The following is a 23,898-nucleotide window of genomic DNA, read 5'->3' as shown; positions in this document are numbered from 1 at the left end:
CCTGCACACCCTATGGGACGTAGCACACCYGGCATGGCAAACCCGGCCATCCGGCTGCTTCTGGCAGCCCCTCCAGGATTTTCATCAGCCGCCCACCTCCAGGGACTGATACTGTCTCAAAGAGCTGCAGCACAGAGCTGGGGGAAGAGGAGGGTACTATTCCCAAATACAATCCCCACCCTGATGAATAAAGTTCAAGGAAGGGAGCTGAAAAAAACACCGAAATAAAACCCTTCTGGCAGCAGCAGAGAGCAGTGACTCATCCCGTAGGCAGCCTCCATTATTGCATGGGATGCAGGCAAGCAGCAATGAACCACGCATGCATCTCCAAAACTTTGGGGTCCCCTCCCTTGGGAAAGGCAGGGATAGCTGTGACACATTGGGAAATACCTGCCTTAAACTACCATGTTTCATGTTTTGACTGCTTTCCCATTCGCACTACACTATTCCAGCATCCTTCCAGCTATTTCTCTCCCTGTAGGACTGAAGCAGAAYGCCTCGCCTGAGCCTAGATAAATTAAACTGATCATATCCCTTTGCCCATCAACCCTGTAATTTCTTTAGAGGCAGCAGTTGGGTTTGCTCGGGAYGATCTGTGCTTTATGAACCTGCACAGCTCGCTCCCTTCCCGCTGTCGTAAGTGGCTACAGATGGAGCAGAGCTGTGGAAGCAACAGCCTGGCTATAGCCGAGGCGGTAACTCTGTTTTTAAGTCTCTCTTAAAAGGCAGTGTTTAAAAAAAAAAGTAAAATAATCACCCTTTGGGTGAAAATATTTCACACTAGCGCAGTCCAAAAGTGAATGGAGTAAATCTGAAGGGAGAGAAGGGAAAGAGCCCTTGGGGGTTTGAAGTGGCATCCAAGGAACAGGCAGGAAAACAATTTTTTTTTTTTTTTAAGAAAAGGGAAAAAAAATTCAATAAGCAAAGCTGCCTCTTGAGCCACAGTGGGTCAGAGGCAGGACAGCARGGGCAGATTTCCTCGACTGTGTTACAAGTAACCCATTGTGGAGCTGCCTAGCTGTAAACCGGCAGCTCTCCCTGCCTTCCCTGCTGCTGCCTTTGATCTGGAAGCCCGGGCAATTAATCCCAGGCAGTTTCACTTCCTGGGTTTCATGCAGCAAGCCCATGTTGCAATGCAAAGCTGCAAACAGTTGGCAAGTGCAATGCTTGCTTGGCAATTTTTTTTTTCTTTAATTCAYGGTGATGTTTTCATTAGTCACCGATTGCAAGGGAAATTTATTTTTGCAAAAATTCTGATTCTGATTCTGATTCTGGCCCCGGGCTGACCTGCACTCACCTATCGATTGAGCCCAAATGTTCAGTGCCTGGTGCCATGAGAAAAGGAACTGCACCACACATAGCCAGCCCCTCTCCCAAGTGGGATGCAGACTCTGGGGGCACTGTGGACCTCCTCCAGGGCTCCCCCATGAGCAGGGGAACATGCAACAAGGGGGCTCACTGCTCACCCCAGCACAGCAGCTTTTCTGTCTTTATGTGAAGCCAGCAGCACGAGGGGTGCAAATCCCAACAAATCCATCATGGAGCACCCAGAAGCATTTTTGGGGAGCCCCTTGATCAGCACCAAATGTCCTGAACAGTTCGGGTGCCTCCTAACCAAATGGAGAAGGGATGGGGTTGGGGGCAAGGCTSAACCACAGGGGCTGGGGGTTTGGGGTGTGAATACAATGCACTCCAGCCTGTGGAGGCATGTGGGAGCCTCTGYCCCCCTCCCTGGCCAGCAGCTCCTCCTTGTCCTCCAAGAGCTGCCTCTGCAGCTCTGCGTGGCAGGGAGTGTGTGGGAAGCGGCACAACCCCCAGAAGGGCCATGTGCTAATTAAATAAAGATAATGAGGCTGAGAATGAGATGCCAAATCAATGCTGTGGCAACTCAGCAGTAGAGCGCCAGGTACCAGCCTGGCGTATCGCCTTACAAAGCATGCCAAAGAAACTGTCTTCAGTCGGGCAGGATGAGCCCTCTGCTCCCAAGGGACCAGGATACAAGCTGCATTGTAACAGGTCTGAATGCGAGCTCTAATCTTGCCTCTGGATGGAGATAAAGAGGAGGAGGAGGAGGAGATCTTCAAAGGCCACTGAAAGTCTKGGGAAAGGGGGAGATTTACAACAGGGCTTATCCCATCTAAAGCAGTAACTGGGTATTGTTATTTATTAAAATGCCATCTGGCACTCTGGAGCGCTGCTCGCCCCTGTGGTGAAGCCTCGGTGGGCTCCCTGGGGCGGCAGAGACGAAACCCCAGCTCTGGGGGGCTGCATCCACACTGGATCCATGACACAGGGGCTGGGAGACTTATCGGTGGTGCTGGACTGCTGAAATGGGGTAAGGGAACATCCAGCCAAGAGGAGAAAAGGAGCTACAGCTCCGGCTTCTCCCAGCCCTTCTTCAGCTGTTTCCACTTAAAACACACGATCATATGGCGGAAAATCTGATCCTACARGCACAGCGCAACTTTCCCAGAGAAACGTGAGGACACCGCCGCTTCTGCCCAGTGAGAAGGCAGGCTGCCGGATGGAGACGTGCCCATGGCCCAGCATGGCTTCCCTGCCTGCTGCAGCAGAAGCTGGGGCTTGGTGGGAAATCAAAGGTGCTGGGAAAGCCGCCCCATGGGGGTCTGTCCAGCTTGGGGGATGTGGAGATGGGGCCTTGCCCCAGGCTCCAGCAATGCCTTGAGCCTAATTTGAGGAGCTCCCAGTCCTGCCTTGGGATGCCCCCACTTAGCACAACCCAGATGCCCGGCTGGAAACGGCATCACCTTGTGCCCAAACCCCACTCTCCGTGGGGAAAGAGCCAACAACATTGTGTATGGTCCGAGATCTCCCAGTCTGAGCAAGAAGGAAAGCAGCTCCCCAGGAGCACGGACCCCAGTGAACAGTTTTAAGTGTGGATGGATGCCTGGCACTGGTGTGTCCATCTGCCCCAAGTGGAGCCAGACTGGCTGCTCACAAGACTGATGCAGGGGGCTGTGGCACTGAAGTTAGGGCTGTGCTGGCAGCTCTGGATCCCCAGCAGAGACTCAGCTCTCCCTAAGCAGCCACAGCAGCATGGCTGTCAGCTATGCTGCTCCCAAGGCCAAYGGAGAGGCCAGCCTGGCCTGAGCCCCACGTCACAGGCCATCCCAAATCACATGGCCCCTGCCAAGAGCAAGGGGCCGGCGCCAAACATCCCGTCATCRGCGAGCACAAGGCATTCAGTGCTGGGGGCCCAGCCAGCATCCCACTCCCTGTGCAATGCCTCCAGCCAAGGGGAACGGCAACTTTCCTGCCCTAAACCCCAGCCACCCCAGGGCAGGGTCCTGCCTGCCAGAGACAGCTCCCAAGAAAAAAACCACCCCAAGGGAGTGCAACATCCATCCAGAMAGATTTTTCCTTATCAACACACCCGAACTGGGGTTAAACAGCAACACCAAAGCTATCGTGGGAGAGCATGGCAGCTGCAGGACCCACGCAGAACTATGTCTCAGCTAGGTTGGCTCTCCATCCCCAGTATCTCCATGTGCAGGATATGCTTCTTTCCCTYCCAGCAACAACAGGGAGCTTCAGATCCCCTGCCTTCCTGCTGCTCCCTACAACCCCTGCTGCAAGCTTTCAGCACTGGCAGGGGGAACATGCATCGGCATGGCTTCTCCCCCAGCAGAGCCCTGCTCACCACCAGGGCTTCCAAGTGCCTCCACACAAGCAGCATGAAGTCACACTTGCCAAGAACAATCACTCGCCCCAGCCACGAGCACTGCAGGAGGGAGAGAGGGAAGATGCTGGATACAGCAGCAGGGGTGAGAGAGATTCTGGTAATGCTCAAGGGCTGAAATGTGCTGGATCCCTGCTGAGGCCCATGCATTGAGCCGCAGCTCTGTGCAAGGAGATGCATCCCACAAAGGGTAGCACTGGTGGTTGCTCACCAGTGTGTCCCAGCAGACATCACACRAGTCCAGACCACAAAAGCTTTAAGGCTTCTGAGTCAAACCGCAGACCAGACCTCTGAGACACCACCCTGCTCCCTCCTCAGGGAAAAGCCTCCAAAACCAGACCGAGCTCAACACAAAACCACCTCCTTCACATCAACGCATCCACGGGGACAAAAGTGATGATCACTCTGCCATGCACTTACCTTGGCACTGTGTATCCTTCATGGTGGGCTCATATCCAGCAGCACACGTGCACGCTCCCACAGGTACCATCCACTCGCCGTCACCATTGCAGTACAGCTTTAGGGGCACAGACACCTCCACGGCGTTGGGGATGCAGGTGCCTGGTGCGATGACCAGGGAAGTGGGCTCAGCCCCCGTTAAAGTCTCCGGGAAGACAGCAAAGCCAGCAATAGTGTTGGAGCATTTCTTGTAGAAAGCCCGGACAGAGATGAGCGACATGCAGGCTCCCAGGTCTTGGAAGGCGAGGTAAAAACCATTCTTGGAGAGAGGGCCAAAGCTGCGCACCTTGGTGTTCACACGGCCAGACTCCAGCTTGGAGAAGCTCTCATCTGGGGCAATTGTATCCACTTTGATATAGGGGTTCTCCATCCAGAAAGGGCTGTTTGCAGAGGCAGAATCCGTATCTGACTCATAATAGAAGAGGTTGAAGGTCTCTTTGCAGGAGCCAGGGATGTTGGGGATGCTGTTGCAGTCCCTCACAGTGAACTTCAGCTCCACATAGACGCGCTGGACATCYTGGCGCTGGATGAATTTGGTACGAAGCCAGTTGTTCTGGTTGGCCTCCCGTACGTTGCAGACCTGGTACGTGCGGATAGGATTCATGGCCTCGTCGTAACCGCTGACTTCTTCCCACTGTGAGCGAGAGGGAAAGGGTTACATCCCCAGCCAGGGACATCAGTGCCACGGAYACATTGCAAATGGTGCAGGGTGGGGGGGAACAGGCAACAGTCAACAGGGAAGAGCAGCAGCTGCACCTCCACCCGTCACAACCCTCCTGGTCATCAAGGTGACTAAGAGCAACCCAGGCCAGGGMCCATGGCACTCCCACTCTGCTGGCACCGAGTCAGGAGGAGATGGTTTCATGAGGCGAGGATAAGCTCAGGAGGGAAGGAGAAAGATGTAGCCAGCTTCACAAAGGCACTGGTGAGCAACCATGATTGCCATGGGGCCAGGGCCAACTTTGCCCTTTGGAGGTCAGGACCAGGGCTGGCTCCAAACTTACCCCTGTCTCCGGATGAGTTGTCCATGCCAATTCAGAGGTCACCCACTTCGTGTCCATCAGGGTCTCTGGAGAGAAAGGAAGGAGAGAAAGAAGTAATTGGAGATGAAGGCCAAGATTAGAGGGAAAAAAACCAGGAGGAGTGGGGGAGAGGAAAGCTGAGGCTGACATTTCTGAGGAAAACAGCAACTTGGGGGGTGAGACATGGTGGGAGGAGGGGGGAGCGGCGCAGACAGACTCCAGATTTCTCTTCTCCTGTCAAGAGAACAGGAAGAGCGAGGCGTCCCCGGAGAGCTGTGCCGGAGCAGGCAAGCGGCAGGACAAGGAACTGGCCAGGTGGCGAGGGGGAGAGGGGGACAGGCAGCCACCAGCACAGCCAAACGTGCCCCCCAGCCAGCGGAGGGGATGCCAAAGGAGGGAAACCGGGCGCCCCCGTCCGCACCCTCCCCCTCTGCTTTGGCAGGGCGCGTATTTACTGTGGCTGGGGTTGAAAGGGCCYGTTCCCATGACAGGGCGGTGCGGGCCAGGCAGGTTTATCCAGAGGAGGAGGGACTGGCAGGCTGCTCTCCCAGAGACGCCCCACATCACTCATTTTACAAGAGGGGAGAAGAATTTGACCGTCTGGCCAACATTCCTGGAGCAGACTACAAGACAAACCACCCCGGCAGCATTCCCCAAACAGCCCCAGCCCCAGCCTTGGGGGAGCGAGACGCTTGTCTGGGAAGAGCTGCAATTGCAGGCAGCTGTCGCTAATCCCGGGCAGAGCCGCGTGGCTCCGCGCGAGCACCATGTGCAAAAACCGGGAGTGAAACACAAGGATGAGAGAACAGGGACATGCTCAGGGGCCAGTGGCCCCTCTGAGAGCTGCTGGCCCAGTGAGCCACAMTCCAGAAATGGCCCTTAGGCTGTTTGGAGGAGAGCAGGCAGCCCAGGATCCCCTGGACCCTCTCCTAGGTCTATGGGGGTTCAGAAGAAGTGGGGGCTGCAAATGCCTGGAGACTCTGGTGTGCTCAAGGGGGCTTTGCTGCCTGCACTGAGCAGGACCCAGGACCAGCGCCAAAACACCTCCCAGGTGAGGGCATCCCCCTCCCCAGACACAGACATGGCCCCATCCCAAACTCCGTGAAGCTCCCCAAGGGCTGCCCATCCATCCGTCCCCTTCTCAGCCCACCCAGGCTTGAGATGAGGGGCAGGGATACATGGCTCTCCCAGAACCAGCAGCAGGCTGGGAACCGCTCACTCTCAACAGCTGAGGCACAAGGACATGCCAGGGCAGCTCAGCTGTGCCAGCACCACAGCTCAGCCCCACAGTAARAGGCAGTTTCAGCTTCTTTCCTTCCACCCCAGGAAAACTCCAGGCTGACCTGGCCAGGGAGGAAGTGTGGAGGAGGAAGGAAGCACTCACGCATTGCAGGGTTTCGGATGGAGCCTGACTGGAGGTAAACATCTTCCTCCCATGTGCCACCCTGGGGACACCCGCCAGCAGCTCCCAAGACAAGTTGGGTGGACAGGCTGTGGGTGCCACCACGGCACAGATAAACAAGCACATCTGGGGACACGTGGGCTCTCTGACCTGCCTCGTGGCTTGCCAGGTTCCCATCTGGGCCAGTGAGCCWGCTTCTCACCCAGGCTGTTTGCCTGGAGCAAACACATAGTCCCATTGTGGGCTGGTGGCACTAGCAGTGGACAYGGCACTGGGGACAGAGAGAGGAAAACCTCTCATGGTGCCAGTTCCCCAACAGGAGAGGTGCAGAGAGGCAGCATCTACAACAGGGCACAGATGGTTACTGGGCAGTGGTTATTTGCTGCTTCTCAAGAACACAAACTAGAGGTATCTGGGAAAAACAAAGGGAGAAGAGGAAGAAGCCCTCTGCCAAGCAGGTAATGCAGGAAGTTGGGACACAGGATTGGCAGAATGGGACTGGACATCCATAAAGCATCCTTTGCTCAGTCCCATGGCACTACCTGCTCAGGGGACACAACAAGCTGCCATCCCTCTTCATTCCCATTTCCCACGCCATCAATTATTGAACTCCAGCAGGAGCCCAAGTGTGGCTCTGCATGGCCACAAGACCACTGAGACGCTGCTGCGCTTCCCAGACCCCTGCATGGGGTGGCTGCCAGAGCGGGCGGGCAGGGCCAGATGATGGGGGAGYAGGTTCCAGAGGGGGGCTGCCCACACCTCTCTGAGGGACAGGCCCCGCAGTGGCTGCCCTAATAAGGGCACAGCGGTGCCGTGAGGGCCCAGACACGCCGTGCTGGCGGCGAGCAGAGCCAAGCGCGTGCTCGGTGTTCACAGTGCGGGGCTGCCAGCTCCCGGTGCGGACACTCTGTGCAGGTCCAGCCGGGGCAGGGCCCTGCTGCTGGTACAGCCAGCTGGGAGCTGTCTCTGCAGGAGGAACGGGGAAGGGATGTCCTGCATGCTCAGGGCTGGGGCTGCTGATGGATGAGCGGCTGTGGCGGTGAGTCAGGCTGTGGAGATGGGGATCTGGGTGGCAGGGTGTGCCCGCAAGCAGAGCGACACAAGGATGCTGTGGCAAGCCACAGCATAGCTTGGACTGACCAGACCATTGGTAGGTGTTTGCTTCCCAAACCTGTCCAGGGAATGCGGGAACTCTCCTGCACAGCAGCAGGCCCCATGTAGCAAGCCCTTGCCATGGCTGTCRTCCCCTCTGGCAGCGTCCTTCCCCTCAAGTGTTGGCCGTGGGTAGAACCTCAGCTTGGACAGGAGGCTCGCTGCCTGCATCCTAATTTGGCAGCATCTGCCATCTGACCAGCAGAGGAGAGAAAAAACTGACAGAGCCAAGCCGGCTGCTGGCGCGAGAGCCACGTAAACCACACTGAGAGAGCGGGGAGGGGAAATAATAAAAAAAAAAATCACTGAGCGATTCAGCTAAAGGAAACAGGCTAAGCACAGAGGGCAGAGGGGGCTTCCTGCAGCCACGGGAGTGACCCAGGTGGGGTCAGTGGAGCCTCCCAGACCCTTGCAGCCWGCCACTGTGAAGGTTGTGGGTAGCAGGCCCTGCGGGCTTCTGTGCTGCATGGTCCAGGGGCTGGTGGCACATGCTGAGCTGGGCCACAGAAACTACTCTCTGCCATTAAAGGTGCCACAGAACTCTCACAGTGGCCTGGCCCTGAGCCTGGTCCTCTCTCCCAAAAACACTGGAGTACACCAAACACTGACACCCCATGAAAATGCACATGCGAATGCCCAGGGCTGGAGAGCCCAAGCACTGGGTTTCAGTGGCTCAGGAGCAGCTCTAGCTGCTCTCCCCCTGCAGTGCATGGTGTCAGAGGTGGGATGAGAGGTGTCACCGGTGATTTCCCAGCGTGGTTCAGGTCTGCAGGTGCTGTGGAGGGACGTGAATGGCATCAGGGCTGGCTGAACACTGAGTCAAAGCCACYTCAATCCCGCACACCACAGCAAGAGCCTGGTCCCATTAGTCAACGGGAAATTGGCTCCCAATTTCGCCAGCTTGGGGAAGTCACCCTAAGGCTCGCTTTATCACTGTCTGCAGTGCTGGGAGTTGTCCTCTCCTTACCTTCAGCTGGGCAAAACCAAAAGCAAGGGATGGAGCAGGAGCCTTGCTATGCTCAGCACATACAGCTGGCTATGGCTGACTCCACAAGCAGGAATTCCATGGTAGAGTGGGATCACAGGACAGGGAAAGATTYTTACTCCTTGAACAAGGCTGTGAGCATCATTCTGGCTGCCTCCTGCCTGCCCTGCAAGCCTCCTCCCAAGCACACCCCGAGCTGCAAAGATGAGCGTGTACCAAACAGCCCTCCCATCACCTCCACAGAGTCCCCAGCAGTTCACTAGGTGTTTGAAGCCCTGGCAAGGACCCATCTGGAGCCGGGGACCTCTTTCTCCCGGTGCTGAGGCTCAGGAATGCAGCATGCATGGTCTGAGGCCAGCGAAAACGTTTGAACTCCCCCCTTAAGAGGCCCAGAGAGCCCGTCTCGCGCTGTTGAGCGGCAGACGCGCGCGGAGCGATGGCTGAGCCAGAAAAGGGGGGGAAGTATCAAAATTCTTTCAAGATGAAGCCACTGGGGAAGACTCAATCGTCTCCACCAATAAACTCCACTTTGAACGCTCTCTCCTTTGAATACGTGGACTATGGCTTTTATCAGGATACGCTGGCAATGTAGGATGCCAGCTCTTTGCCTCGATGAAGAGAAGGCAGCTCAYACAAGTCCAGAGCATCCTGGAAGAAGGCAAGGGAGAGAAGTCAGTAAAGACGCCCACACAGCCTTGCTGCAAACAGAGGAACCTGTTCTGCAACGCACCCATGCTCTCTGGGAGCTATGCACACTGTGGCACCATGTTTGCCTTATGTGGCCACTCACCCCACGTTKAGCTCCTGCAAATGCCATCAATGGCTGGGCCATTTGTCCCAGGAAATGGCTTGGCTTCCACCATGGTAGCTGCTAACGGAGGTGCCAGACATCTCTTCCCCTTACTGCCATGCTTTTCTCCTCTAGAAGGAAAGCTAGCTTGTTTAGAGATGTACTTGAAAYCTTGGAGACTGCCTGCTAGTCAAAAAGCCACCAAAAGGGGCATCTCTCTGCATATTTGAATTTCCTTCTCGGTTTTGAAGATAATTACGGCAGGAGTGAGTGGCCTTGCGTGCTCCCCATTCAAGCACCTATCGGTACAATTAATCCCAGCACTGTTCTGAGCAGCGGCACAAAGGGCCTTTGGTGTAAGGTCCTTTATCTGGGAACAAAGAGCTGCCTGTGGGAGAGAACCTGAGGTTGCACTTTTCCCGCTGACAAGCGTTCCGTACACAAAAGCTGAGCCACAGGAGCGCCCYGTGAGCGCGTCAGGTCTGGGAGACCCCGCAACACGTTTTCTTGAAGCATGTAGCTCACCCAGATCCCTCCTCCTCCCCCTCCAGGAGGGTTCTTCCCCCCTCTGACCCCAGCTAAACCCTGTAGCCACCCTCCTCCCAAGCAGGGGATGTCCCTGCTCCAGGGCTGCACTGAGGATGCTCTCCTGTCCCGCTYAGCCCATGTGCTCTGTGGATGGAGCACACCACAGACAGCAGCTTTGGAGTGCAGGAGGTGGMGTGCTGGGAGGTTTCGGCACTTGGCAGCCCCTTGTGCTGGAGCTGCACTGCAGGGAGGAAAGCTCTCACTGATGCAGTTAAGAGCCAGGAGAGCAGGGAGGAAAGCTGCAGTGAGGGTGGGAGGCAGCAGGCAGGGTGGCAGCAGGCACCCTCAGCGGGCAGGGGGTACACATGGTGGAGGTGCCAAGCATGGGGTTTGGGAGCCTGGGAAAGGTTCCCTCTGCCAGTTCCCTCTGCAGGGAAGGGGCTGGCAGCACTGCCAGCATGCTGCACAGCTCACATGCCCTCATCCTCCCACAGGAATCCCATCTCTCCTGTGGACCCCCTGCACACCGATCTGCCCAAGTGCCCAGCACAAGGCCAGGGGGCTGTGCTGGTCCCACCCTTGCCCTCCCCGACTGTCAGGCCGGGCAGGCCAGGCAGTGCGGTTCAGCCCAAGGGAAGGGCTGGAGCACTCCCTATCACCACCCACGCTGGGAACCTGTCCTTACGCCGAGCAGGGCGCCTRCTGCTCCCCAGTGCCGAGGGGGGAGACGCGAGGCTGCCGTGGGAGCTGGCCTCCTGTCCCACCCCTCTCCATGGGGGCACAGGGGCTCTGACCACCCATGCCCACCAAGATCCACTTGCCCCAGGTCCGGGGCAAGCCACAGACTTGTCAATGAACTGGGAACAAAGGGAAGACAGGAGGGAAGGAAGAAAAAAAAGGGGCCTGTATCACAGCTGTGGCCCTTCATGCCAAGGGCGTTTGGCCCATCATCAAAGGGGATTGGATTTGCTGAGGCAAATGATGACACATCCACTTCAAGCGGGGCAGGTTCTGCCTGCTGCTGGAGGCGAGCCACCGGAGTGAAGAAGTACTGTGGGCACTTAATAATAGACTCATTATTTCTGTATTATGGCAGGGCCCAGAGGCCCCAACTGAGATTAAGGCCCCTCTGTGCACACAGGGCGCATGCACACACCAARGCAGGCAGTCCCTGCCCGGAGAGCCCAGCCAGGGGTGGGCAGAACTGCCAGTCCTGGCATCATTCACCACTGCTGGTTCAAGCCCTGCCTGCACCATGGTAAGCTCACGGCAGGGCCCAAAACTCTGATTCCAAGGTTGCTCCAAGGATGCTCCAAGGATGCATCCTTCATTTCCCAATCCCACACCTACACTGGTGTATTAACCTCAAGCCAGGAGACGGTCTCATGGCTCTGACCCACTGGCCTACTGCATCTCTCTCGTAGCCCTCCCCACCTGACCCAAATATCTTCTGCAGTGGYCAGATTCAGCTCCCAGATGACTGGGAGCTGCCTGGCACGTGGGGTGGAGCGGGACAGGAATGCTCCCTCCATCCAGCCCTGCCCCATCACCGACCCACCATCCGCTAACTGGCTGAAGAGGGTTTTCCGGCCACGTGCTCCTCACCAGGAGCTGTTTCCTGACGGCTGCGAGACAGACTGAAGCATGTGAGAGAGGACAGGTGCCAGCTCTACAAAAGGCAGATCAAGTGGCAGCGGCTGCGATGTGGGGAGGGATGGGTGCTCCTTTCCGCCTGGTCACGCACTGGGTCAAGGCGGAAAGGGCTGATTGCTGCCATTTTACGAGCAGGGCCATGCCAAGCTGGGCTCCAGCACCTACCAGCATCATGCTGTGTGCACCCCTCTCCAAAGCACAGCACTGGGAGCCTGGGACCTTTGCAGGACAGCAGCTTCTGTCCTCCAGCTGCACGCCAAGGACACGTGCCGTCCGCTGCCCCCAAAGCCTGCCAGGTCCCGCTGCCAGGCCCCGCTCCTGCAGAAAGGCTGTACGGATGCTGGGAGAGGACAGGAGCCAGCTGCCCGAGCCCAGCCCTGCACTGCAATTACTGTTCTATTAATACCACGGGGATTTCGGATGTCAGAGCCCAGCGTGCTACGCCAGGGTCAGCATGGCCAAGGAAGAGCTGCCATCCCTGCCCACGTGGTGGATGCGGCCTGGTACTTGCTGCTTCAGCTTCTCCAGGAGGAAAAGATGCTTTTGCTGTGCCAGGCTGTGTGCAAAGAGGAATGGACAGATCCCACAGACAGCCTCTCATCCTTGCCTGCTGCCAGACTGTCCACTTGGGACATGAATGTCCCTGCCTGGCCCAGGGGAAGCGGCTGCCTGCTGCAGCTCCCTGCCATAGGGACAGTGTGACCAGACGTGCCAAGCGGGCGGCAGCTCTACAGCCAGCAGGCAGGACAGATTTATAGGTCGCCGTCCCCAGCAGGAATGGCCAAGCCGCTACCCTCTGCTGCCACAGAAATAACTCATCCGAGCAGGAGACACCAGACCTGTTCGAGCCACGAATGCCATTGACTAGGACACAGGCAGCAATTGGGCCTGCAAAKCCACCCTCCTTTCCAGGACATGTTATGATGGGGACACTCCTGCCACCTCCTTCTGTGACCCCAATGCCCTGTGGCCATGGTTTCATGGGGCAGATGTCCCCGTGGGGCCACCAAGCTTAGCTGGGCTGGTGCAGGTGGATGGAGAGCCCCAAAGTCCCCAGGCGAAGGAAGAAAAGTCGGTCGGTACTGCAGGCCTGCCTCCRCAGGGCAACTGTTTGCGTCAGGCTGAGATCCAAAAGGCCCCTCTCCCCCTCCAGCTCCATTTTTTTCCAGGTTGTACTTTTGGATAGTGCCCAGAGAAGGAGTAATGACATTTAAAAGAAAAAAAAAACCCACCCCTTCCCCAAAAAAGGTTACTCGGTGCATATCCAAAGGCTCGCCCCACAGACGGGTAGCTTGGCTGCCAAGCTCCATCCCATCCCGGCAGTGCAGAGTGGGAGTTTCTGCCAAGATCTCCCTCCTCTCTACTGCCTGGGGCAGTTACCCAAATCTCAGCGCTGCTCTCTGCTCGCTTCCTCGGCTCTCGGAGAGCACCAAGCCCATCTGGAACTGCTTAAACCCAAATATTGCCCCCCCTCCCTTCTCCACCTCCCCCACCCCCAAAGTCAGATTCTTCCAAAGTTAAAACAAGCACAGAGTCAGGAGGGGGTGCCGGGCCGGGCTGACTCGCTCCTTCATTTCGGTTTAATTTCTGGGGAACTAGAATAAATCTGTTCCTGGCGATCGTTCAAGCCCTGCACATTTTTCTCATTAATAAAAAAAGGCCTTGGATAGCACGCCGCGTGTGCGTGCCCCCCCCTCCCCGTGGGGTCCCCCCTGCGCCCCAGCCCTTGCTGGGCAGGCACTGAGCACCCGAGAGACGCAGCACTGGGCGGAGGGGACATGGGGACAGYACTGTCCCTTACCCAGGACRGGGATGATTTCGGCAGCCCTGCRCGACAGCCACATCTCACAGAGGAACAGCAAGGCTCAAATCCCCCCCTGCAGCTGCCGCTGGGCAGGAGAGTCCTGGGGGAGGGTTCCCCTGGGAGGGGACATCCCTGCTGCCCACCCTCCAGCCCCCGCAGGGCCCCCGGGGCATTCCTGGGGAGGGGGCCGGGAAACAGGTGTTTGTCAACAGCTCCTGCCACATGCATGAGAAACGCCAGGCCCGGCAGCGCAGCGGGGCTTAGCCATGGGCAAAAATAAAATAAAGAGAACCCCCCAGCAAAATCCTCCCCCCGGCTGTCCCAGCCCGGGACCCTTGGCCTGCACAGGCTGGCAATGCATGGAGAGCGGCCATGGGGCCGGCACTCGGCCCTGCTGCTGTGCTCCGGCCTCTTCCCAAGATGGCTCCCGCTCTCTTCAGCGGGGCGGCCATGCGAAGCCAGCTCTGGGCTCGCCACCTTCCCAGCGCCGGGAGCACAGGCTGGAGGGCTGGGCTGTGCCGGGGGGAAGCAGGAACCAGGGGACGGATGCAGCCACTCTGGGAGCGGTGGCACTGCGGGGAAAGGGATGCGGCCCTGCGGAAAGGGGATCTTGCTCCACTCCCAAGCTCGGTCCTGTGCTGAGAGTGGGTAATAATGGYCCCCAAGTGCAGGAGGATGAGGCTTCACCAACAGCACCGAGCCTGTCCCTCCACAGGCAGGACACCCACCCGTCCTCCCTACAAAATGGCCCCCACATGGGGCTCAGCTCTGAGAGGGAACGGCCCATGCCCCACTGCCAGCACCGCCCAGCCAGAGCACAGGGCTGGGTTTGGAGCAACAACAACAACAACAACAAAAATGCAATAAAAACCAAAACATGACTTCAAATGGGACGGTCCCRGTCGGGTGGGAGTGTCACTGCAACAGGCTGCCTGGCCTTCAAGATGGCACCCCATCCCCTGGGGCATGTGGCTCTGTCTGGCTCTGCAAGGAGATTCCTGGCCATGGGGGGGCATCCCCATCCCAACCATCCCCCAAACACTTCATGGGAACACGCCGGACCCAGAAACAACATCGACTCATTATGGCTTCAACCGCGGAGRAGCTTGCGGTAATGGCAACCACCAGCCCCGCCACAGCCCTTGGGTAGGGTCCCCCTTTGCCAGGGTTCTCCTCCGGGGGAGGCTGACACCCACCCTGCGGTCTGCCCCAGCTGGGAACGGGGATCCCGACCCCGGGGCCGCCCCAGCACCCTTCCCCCAGCGCGGCTCCCAGGCGGAGACGCTTAATCCCGACAAACCAGTTTGACTCAGCACAACAGGAACAGCTACAATTTTAAAAACATGCAAGTCTGTGATTCAGATTGCTGGGGCTGTTTTAATTAAACGCCAAGCTCCCCTGCTCCAGCGGCAGCAGCAAACGGCTCACGGAAAGAAAATGCAACAAACTGGTTTTCCCAAATATCTCTTGCAGTAAGTCATCATAACAAAACAAGGAGTTTCGGTTCATTYCTTAAAAACCAGAGGCCGCTATTCCCAATCGCAAGGGCTGGGCAGGCATGGCCAGGCAGCCACAGTCTCGCTGTATACTGAGGGAGAAACGTGGGGCTGCAAATGGACCCCGGTGCTCCAAGTTTYCCCTCTCCCCGGCTCTCCGCATGCTCCACTTGACACAAAGGAAAGCCCTTCTCCTCCCCTCCTCGGGAACACAGACAGGAAGGCTTCCTCGAGTGCAGCTTTTAGMGAGGAATGGGAGATTTAATGAATCCAGCGAGTGTTGTGGAGCCCCACGATCTGCTTTCCCTCACAGCCCTGCCCCAAGCATCCATAAAACAGCAGGGCCAACTTCCCCCATCGCCCCGCCAAGAAACATGCCATTTCTGTRAAAAGTAATTAAACAGAAAGCAAATCTCTGTGCCAAGAAAATACCTGGCAGTTCCAGAACAGGGGTCAATGAAGCACGGGTTTGTCGGTGCACAGAGGAGCATGGTCAGTCTGTGTAACACCCAGCTGGGRTCTGGAGGTGCCACTGGGCAGAGTCCAGATGAAGAAAATCCCCCCTAGAATTCTTGCTGCATTGAGGGGTTTGGCTATTTCACTAGAGCCCGAGTCTGCTTAGGACTACATGCAGCAAACTACCRTGCTTCTGCATGGGAGCTTGTGGGGAAACACGTGGGAAACCCCAAGTTTAAATGGAGTCCTGAATCCAAAAGGCTGCTCAGGGCAGGAAGGGGCTGGGAGAGTGGCTCCTAGGGAGAGCAGGTCCCTGTCCCAGTCCATCCGCACCCCCAGGATGACAGGCAGATCCAGTCTGTGGCTGTCCATGCTCCCTTGGGCCAGGGTGTTTTGAAGCCTGGGGTTTTACCCCTGGATGGTTGGCAAGAGCCTGGAACGCAGCACATTCCCCACGCTGTTCCACCGTGTCTGCTCCCCACAGGGCCTCTGCTCCCACAGCCCCACTGGGACAAACTCCTCAGCCCAAACCCCTGCGCTGGAGAAAGGATCCGCTGTTGCCCCCGGATAGAGCATTCCTTCTGCAGCCGGCCCGGGGACTGCTGAACCGGAGAAGAAAAACACATTGTAACTTCAAACAGACCCAGCGCACTTACAGGATCTGGAGAGAAACCATTTTCTCCTCGGCAGCACAAAGCCCTCACTGAGCTGCTGCCGAGCGCGGCTTTTCTCCTCCACCCCCGTGGGGCCTTGTAAAGAAACCCAACTCCCCGCCATCCCCTCGGGAATGGGGAGCGCCATCCAGCCCCAAAGCCCCCTGCCCTTCCAGCCCAGCACCAGCCGCAAGCCCAGTCCATTGCACCTCGGAGGGGAYGGTGAAGTGGCCGGGTCTGGGGACTGCTCGCTGCCGTTGTGTGCAGGACGTGCGTACAGATTTATGGCCACGCCAGATTTATGATCAGCACTAAAATATCCAAACAAACGTGCACATGAGATTTACAGTAACCGCTGGAACGCGCCGGTCCCCGTCAGGAAGCAGCGTTGAGCGCGGACAGAAATGTCCAACGCAGCAGAAGAGCGGGAGCTGACTCCGATGCGAGCAGCGGCTTTCCCAAGCTGGTCAAGGCAGATACCTCTCTGGGCCAACTGCAACTTTCCCTCCAGCTCAAACAAGAGCAAAGGCAAAGGAGAAAAAATAATCCCAGGGGAATCGGGGCCAGCTCAAAAACCGCTGGGCAGCTGCCAGCCAGCCCCAAAGTGGTCCCACCGGGCTGGCACCCAGCTGGGCCCTGACCTCTCAGACGGCATGTTCGGCCTGTGACCCCTCCACACATTCGGGAAGCTGAAAAAAAMCAGTGACTCCTCAGCAGGGGCTGTTTATTTTCTCTCCATCTGACTCTTCACACTGCTCCATCCCCGGGCGGCACTGGGGAGAGGCTGGAACTCCCTGCCTTCCCAGGGATTGAAGGTATCAGCCCCAGGTGATGCACAGCCCGCACGCCAGCTATCCCGATTCCCAAACCACTGATGGGAAGCAGGTTGCGAGGGGCTACCCGCAAGCGTGGGGCCCCGCCGGGCTCCCTGCCCACAACTTCATCCTCCGGCACCTCTCCAGAAGGCAGGGATCCCCGGGCGGGTGCTCGGGAGCCTCCATCCCAGGAGGGCTGAGTGCCGGCGGCTTCTCCCTTCCCCACCCTGCCGCGGGGTTCCCGCTCGCGTACAGATTTTGCGTCCGGGAGCTCACGGACCTGGCAGGCCCACAGCTCTGACTGCTACAGCGTACAAAGGACGAAGGGTTTTTATTTTCTTTTCCCTTTTAAAGAAAAAGAAACAGCACGGAGGGAAGATGAAAAGGAACGCAGACAAGCACGTCCCAAACTTTCTACAAAGCCCAAAGCCGGAGGAAAGATGTCCCCCAACCACCGCAGCGGGGGAGGGCTCCTGCCCACGGCCACCCCCGGCGCCGCGGCCCGAACCTCGCAACGCGGGGCGACGGCAGCGGGAGCCCGAGTACGACACCGCCTCCGAGCAACCCCGCCGCCCCCCGCCCGGGCGGGGGCACCCACAGCTCCGCTCCGACCGGAGGATCTCCCTTCCCTTCCGTTCCTCCCTCCCCAGCCCACTCCCGCCGCTCCGGCAGCRGGTTCGGTTACCGGACACCGGAACGCCGCGGCCCCTGGCACTCCGGCCGGAGCTCCGCACACTTTGTGCGGAGACAAAAACCCGTCCGGGCCCTCTTCTCCTCTGCAGTGCGACCCGCCTTGCCCGCCCGGGAACTCCCGGTACCCCAGCGGGGCCAAAAGCTTCCTTCCTCGCTCAAAACTGGGGGTGCAATGGCGCTGCCCCGTGGACCGGGCACTCTCCAAGAGGGAGACAATTACTCCCCGTTCTACTCCCAACTCCATCGGAGCTCGAGGGTGGGCGAGCCGCGGCGCGCAGACCCGATCGGGGTCGGCACGCGTGGCCACTCGCCACTCGCCCCGGAGGTCCCACGCTGGAGCCTCGGGGGTTAAGGTAGCAGCGCTGCGAGCCCTGCCGGGGAAGGGATGGAGCCGGACACGGCACACGGACACTCCTTCCGCGGCCCCACCAGTTCTGGCACGTCGCGAGCTTCCACTGAAAGAAATATTAATTTTCCAGCCCTCTCGGTCGTGGCGAAAAGCCTCGAAACGTGAACCGAGTATCCAAAGAGGCGCCGTTCCCTGCCAGCAGCCGCCGGCCGCGGATGCCGCGGCTCTGCCGCGCCGGGCTCGGTTCCACGGGGCGTTGACTCTGAAACCTACTGAGGGCGGCTGAGCGCTGAGAGCGGGGCTGCTGCGGCGAGCTCTCCGCGGGGACAACCGGGCATCCGCGCMGCGACGACAAGTCGAGCTGAGCCACGACGGGCCGGGGACACCCCAAAGGATGCGTGCAGCCCGGGCCCCGGTGCGGCGGACGGGCACGCCCGCCCGGTACTCACCCTCCAGAGCGCGGCGGCCGCCGGGGAGCAGCAGGAGCAGCAAGAGGGGGAGCAGCGGCGGCGGCGGCGGGGGGGCCCCCGGGCGGGCCGCGGCCATGGCGGGGGCGGTGCGGGCGGCCCCGCCGGGCAGTCCCGAGCTCGGCGCCACGCGCGGCTCCTCTCGCCGCCGCGCCACGCTCGCGCTCTGGCGGCGCCGCCGCCGCCGCCGCTGCTGAGCCGAGCGGGGCGGGGCCCGCCCGCCAATCACCCCGCCCCTGGCAACCCGGCGCCCCTGGCGACGGCGAGCGCGGCGCCGATTGGGCGGTGCCGGGGCGGGGGCGGAGCCTCAGCGGAAAGATGAATTGGAGGGGGCGGGCACTGGCCGGCGCGCCCCCCGTGGCCCCGCCCCCTGGCGCGGGAGGTGCAGGGCGGGGAGCGCGCCCCACCCAGCGGCCGCCCGCGGAACTGGGCCCTTAAAGGGGCCGCGCTCCCGGCCTGCCCCCAGACCCCCGGTACGCGCTGCGCTCTCCCCCGCCCCACCGGGTGCGCCTGAGTGCGTGAACCTGGTGGAGTGTGTGATGACGGGACTGTCTGGCAGCCTGATTTACCTGTACCATCCCATTCTCCACAGTCCCGTCCCATCTCTCATGCATCCCACCCTTTGCCAACCAATCTCACCCCATCCTCCCCCAGCCCAACCCATACATCCCATTCTATCTCACCTATCCCATCTCAATGTATCACAACCCTCCCCACTCATCCCATCCCCAATGCACCGTGATTCTCACCACAGTTATASGGAKGAATGCTGTGATGCTGGCCAAGTTYAAACTATTGACCMCTCCTAGGACTCCTACCCCCACCCACAATGTGTCTTCCCCATCACATTCTTTGTGGGAGAAGGTGCTGGTTATCGTACATGCAGCCAGTTTCCAAGCCTTGGATGCCTCAGTCTTCTTTCCCTCGATCCTGGCTTTGCCATTGGAAAGTTTTGGGACCCTGTGTGGGACAGGCTCTGGTTCCTTGGGATGATGTATTCACACACACTGTCCCAGTGGTTGGACATGGCACTTCCACGTCCTTCAGGACAGACACATACCCGCCATGACAGGTGTGGGACACAGGCTGCAACCTGTCCTGGCTCTCTGCACTGCATCTGCCCCWCAGATGCCTGGGGAGGCTTCTCTTGGGCTTAGCAAAATCCCCCAAATMGATGGTATTGGGGAATGCTGATGGCCCTGGTCCCTGGGGGTGGCTGAAACACCAGCAGATCCAGGGGCAGTGGGGTGCATGGCTGGTTGCATCACCCTGGGGAACCTTGTCCCCCTGGCAGAGCCATCTGGGCTGTCCCCACAGACACCTGTCATCTGCAAGTGGCACCTCCCCACAGCGCTCCTGCCCCAGAAACCTGCCCCAGAAACTCCCTTGCCATGCAGCCCCAGCCCTGGCCCTGCACTAGTGGTTGACCTCTCCTCTGTGAGGATATATACAGAGCGTATCTATATTCCCTCTGCCTTCTGCTACACACACCCATCAGRGCTGTGGATGGGCATTTTCCTTCCATCTCTTGGAAAAAATTGGCTTCTCAAGTCCTGGCGAAAGAGGTTGGCACAGACCTGAGCTCTGCCTGGGCAGCTGACAATTTGGAGATGAGAGATTCCTACTGCAAGAATGCTGGCATCCTCCAGGATCTGCAGGGAGTGTTGCCAGMATGCTGTACCCCAAGGACTGCCACAGGGCTCTAGCACCACTGGGCACAGTTCCCGAAGGAAAAGCCAAGCCCAAGAGAGCCAGTGTGCTAATTTAAGACAGGACATATGACACGTGACTGGGATAAATCTCTGTGAGGGACAGCAAGTGGAGCATTGCACTCTCCAGGTAAAAGAAAGTGGCTGGGGAGCAAAGCAGCAGTTAAGGGGATTGCTTTCGTGGAAAATACCAAAGTTTGAGCTAAGAAGCAGAAGTTGTTGGCTTGGACAAGCTGTCACTCMAGGAGATGAGCAGCAGAGAAGTGAGTGACGAAGCTGGCATTGTTAACACATGCACCGGGGTACAACGCAGCATCAGTGGGGAAGGAGAGGGCTGGGGGCTGATGGAGAGGCTGAGAATCTTAGCCAAGGTCTAGGCTCAGGGTGGGAAGATTTTTTGTCTCCCCGTGAAGTCACTCCCGGGAAATCCCCTCCCTGCCGGCTTAGCAAGATGCAGAAACCTCGTTTATTCTGCAATTCCAGAGGTCTGAGTTACCCAAGCACAAAATTTCTGAACGGAGCACATGGGGAAATTGCTTATTCACACTTGAATAACTCAAAAATGGCTGAACCAATTTTACTTAAACTTTCTCCAAGAATTCCCCTTGGAGCCAAGCCATGCCTGGCAAATTTCAGCCCGAAAGGAATTTATTTCAGAATAGGATGAGAAATTGGAGCAGGCAGCGGGGGTGCGCGGAATGGGGGAGGATGCTCTATACAATCGCGTCGCTCCCCACGTGCTGTAATTAAWGAGCCCCCACTCGCTCCCACTGGGCTGGTGCTGCTCGCCGGTCTCTCCCCGGGGCCTCATTCTCCCCGGTGCCGGCGGGCGCAGCGCCGCGGTCTCAGCCGGGGGGCTGAGGATTTCGGGGCAGCTCGCTGGCCAGGGAGCCCCGGTGGCCGCCTGTGTGYTGCAGCTGGTGGGCAGCCTGGGGAGCAGCGCTGGCAAGGCTCCGACGCCTGCACAATACCAAATAACTGTGGTAACTGCGTGGTGTTTGCTGGCAGGGGCTGGCTCTTCAGTGCCAACGCGCCTGCTTGGGCATGGGCTCGGTGCTGGGGATGGCGCTGCTGTGGCCCCCGAGGGACRGGGTGACGGCGTGGCTGGGGGACGTGCACGTCTGTATAAATACAGACAGCTCCCAGCCACACAATACACATTCATCCAGCCCTGATCCCCTCCTGGATCCATGGGGTGATGGCAGGAGCTGAATAAGGCTGCAACGGGCACTGTGTTGGCCAGATGTGGAYAGGGATGGGCTGAGAGATGAAACGTGGGGCTGTGGGATAGGCAGGGGAGSTTGTCTGCAGCACTGACCTGAGATAGTGATGCTCTGCCTTAGAACAGCCTCCAGCCTGCACAGCAAAGCTGCGGTGCCCACGGTGCCCCTGGGAGGCATTCCTGTGCAGACAGGGAGTGGCAGAGATGAAAAGAAAACCTCGAAAAGCAGCAACGGCCATGGAAGGTTCAGAGGACAAACAACCCAGCCCAACCCTCTCTCCATAAGAAATCTCTCATGCAGAGACTCCATCGCTGGAGAAAGCTTGACTTGCACTGGACATTTCCAAAGACGGCCCTGATGTGCTCTGGTGATGGGTCCATGTCAACCATGGGTGCACCCACACACCCTGCCCGCTGTGCCAGCCACCACCCCCCACCTCCTTTGCATGYGGCAACCTCAGCTGCAATTTCATAAGGAAAGGTGAATAGGGAACAATTATTCCTACTTTCTCAGAAGATCTAAGAGGCATCAAATGAAATTACCCAGCAAGAGTCTAAAAACAAACAGAAGGGAGTATACTCCTCACCGGGCAGCCAGTCCCAGGAGCACATGGCCACAAGGTAGGTACGGGGACATGTGTTTGAAGGGTGGAACTGCATGAATGCAAGAAAAAGCCCTGCAAGAGGCCTCCATTGTCTGCTCACCTGGAGCACAGCTGTGCTGCGGATGCAGAAAGCTGGGTGGGGATTCCCCCATGTTTCTGGGCTGGACACCATTGCAGTGGGGCCACCATGGCATCAAGTGACATCTCCAAGTCCTCTGTCCAGCGGGCTGCACTCAGAGGGACAACATCTGAGCAGGCACCTGGGTCAGCCGTGTGGCTGCTGGGGGGTCCCTGTGCCATCCTCAGTGCAAGGGGAGCCCTGTGGGGCCCCATTCCCAGGGCAGGGAGCACTGCCGGGAGCCAGCTYGCCCAGCCGGTGTGTTCCTCGCCAGACCAGTGCCGGCTCCAGCCTGTCTCCTTCCCAGGCTCCCTGGGTGCTTGCCCCTCCAGGAGCTCCTCCCTGTGCTGCCAGGAGTTTGGTGCTGCCAGCGGGTCGGGGCGGCCGGCAGCACCCGTGCCAGCCCGGCTGGGGCCCAGCAAGGAAGCCACCTCCTGCTGCTCATGGTCCCCACTTCAAAACCTTCTCCTGTCCCACCCACATCCACCACCCCTCACCTCTGGCAGCTTCAGGATGCAGTTAAACACTTCAGCACTTAAAATTTCAGGTGCTAATTGCTTAGTAATGAAAACTTTAATCACAGGGCAATTAAAACCTTAAGTAGCTGTGGGAGATCCATTCCACGTCAACACAAAAAGAGTGCCGTCACTACTCAGGCACTGCCCTGGCACAGCGAGGCACGGCAGGACCGGGAGAGCTCATCCTGCAGCCCCYACTGCCCCCTGCTATGGGGATTTGGGGAGCCCCCTCCTTTCCATGCCGAGCGGGAGGTGGCCGAGGAATGATCAGCTACTGCCATAAAACTTAAAACCCAGCTAATTTCGGATTAAGTGCCATATGAAAGGGTTTTGTTATTTTAAATCTCCTACTTTCCAAATTCCCAGGATTAAAATTCTCTGCATTTATTTTAACCACATAACATTTGCAGACAAATCACTTCTCCCAGTGCAAAGTTTGAAGCAGGCTTAGCAGATCTAAAGCCCAGCCACAAGCTCCAGGGTGGAATCGCTGGAAGCGGCTGCCAGCGGCCGCCAGCCCCTTTTGCTGGCGTGTGCTTGCAGCAGAGCTCAGCCACTATTTCTGCAGGGGGAAAGGACCTACCAGCTGCTGTAGCCCTGGGAGGCAGCATGAGAAGGAAGGGTGGCTGTAATCCTGGCTTCTGGGCTCATTCCTGCGCTGGGGATGTGCCCTTGGGAAAATCTGATGAGGCTTGTGTGTTTGGAGAGCAGGCCCTGTCCCTGCTGCAGGGTGCGTGTCGCAACCATGCTGATGCTATCCAGGTGACACTGTCCATTTCTGCATCAGGTGCTGACAAATGCCACACAAAAAATAAATAAAAATCAGGATTTGTGCCTTTTCCCCCCGCTCTGCAGTCCACTGGCRGGGCTGAAAGGGAAGGGAAGGCATCCAGCCTCGCGTGGCTCCAGCTCTGTGGGAGGCAAAGCCTCCAGGGCTGGGGGMTGAGGTTTGTCCCCCAGCTGCGGGGAGGTGTGGGAAACGTGGGTGCCTGTGGGCAGCAAACTGCCCCCTGCGCTTTATCAAAAGCAGCATCAGTGTCTGGCAAATGTCACTCTCTCGTGTGCTTCCCAGCTGGGAGGTCCATTTCCTSCTCCCATGGCCCCCTTCCCCTCGCTGCCTCCCAGCCCTGCGGCAGGATGGGGCCGGCAGGGTGGGAATGCACTGGTGAGCAGGAGCTGTGGGATTGTGGGGGCAAGGCAGGACCATCAGTTGGTGATGCAGTGCAGTGGGGTCCTCACCCAGCTCATTACTCTCTCAGACATGACACCTTTGCTGACCAGGCAATTAGCATCCTGGCCCCA

General features: G+C 58.4%; 1 protein-coding gene across 3 annotated transcripts in view; it reads right to left on the bottom strand.

Moving 5' to 3' along the window:
* Positions 1–22,127, bottom strand: part of EPHB3 (EPH receptor B3) — a 31,966-nt gene extending 9,839 nt beyond the window's left edge. For 2 of the 3 annotated variants that reach the window (XM_057367103.1, XM_057367105.1), the window contains exons 1-3: positions 18,407–18,525; positions 5,164–5,228; positions 4,121–4,793 (exon numbers count right to left, since the gene is read on the bottom strand). In XM_057367103.1, the coding sequence (XP_057223086.1) occupies positions 4,121–4,793; positions 5,164–5,228; positions 18,407–18,503 (835 nt within the window). In that variant the 5' untranslated portion in view covers positions 18,504–18,525. Of the gene's footprint in view, positions 1–4,120; positions 4,794–5,163; positions 5,229–18,406; positions 18,526–22,060 lie in introns of those variants that run through there. The other variant, XM_057367104.1, reaches the window with a different exon arrangement.
* Between the last annotated feature and the right edge of the window lie 1,771 nt (positions 22,128–23,898).

Source organism: Malurus melanocephalus, unplaced genomic scaffold, assembly GCF_030028575.1.
Source record: "Malurus melanocephalus ecotype Western Australia unplaced genomic scaffold, MMel_1.1 scaffold_75, whole genome shotgun sequence".
NCBI lineage: Eukaryota > Metazoa > Chordata > Aves > Passeriformes > Maluridae > Malurus > Malurus melanocephalus.
Note: the sequence above shows the minus strand (reverse complement) of the source record. Positions and strands in the feature narration are given on the sequence as shown.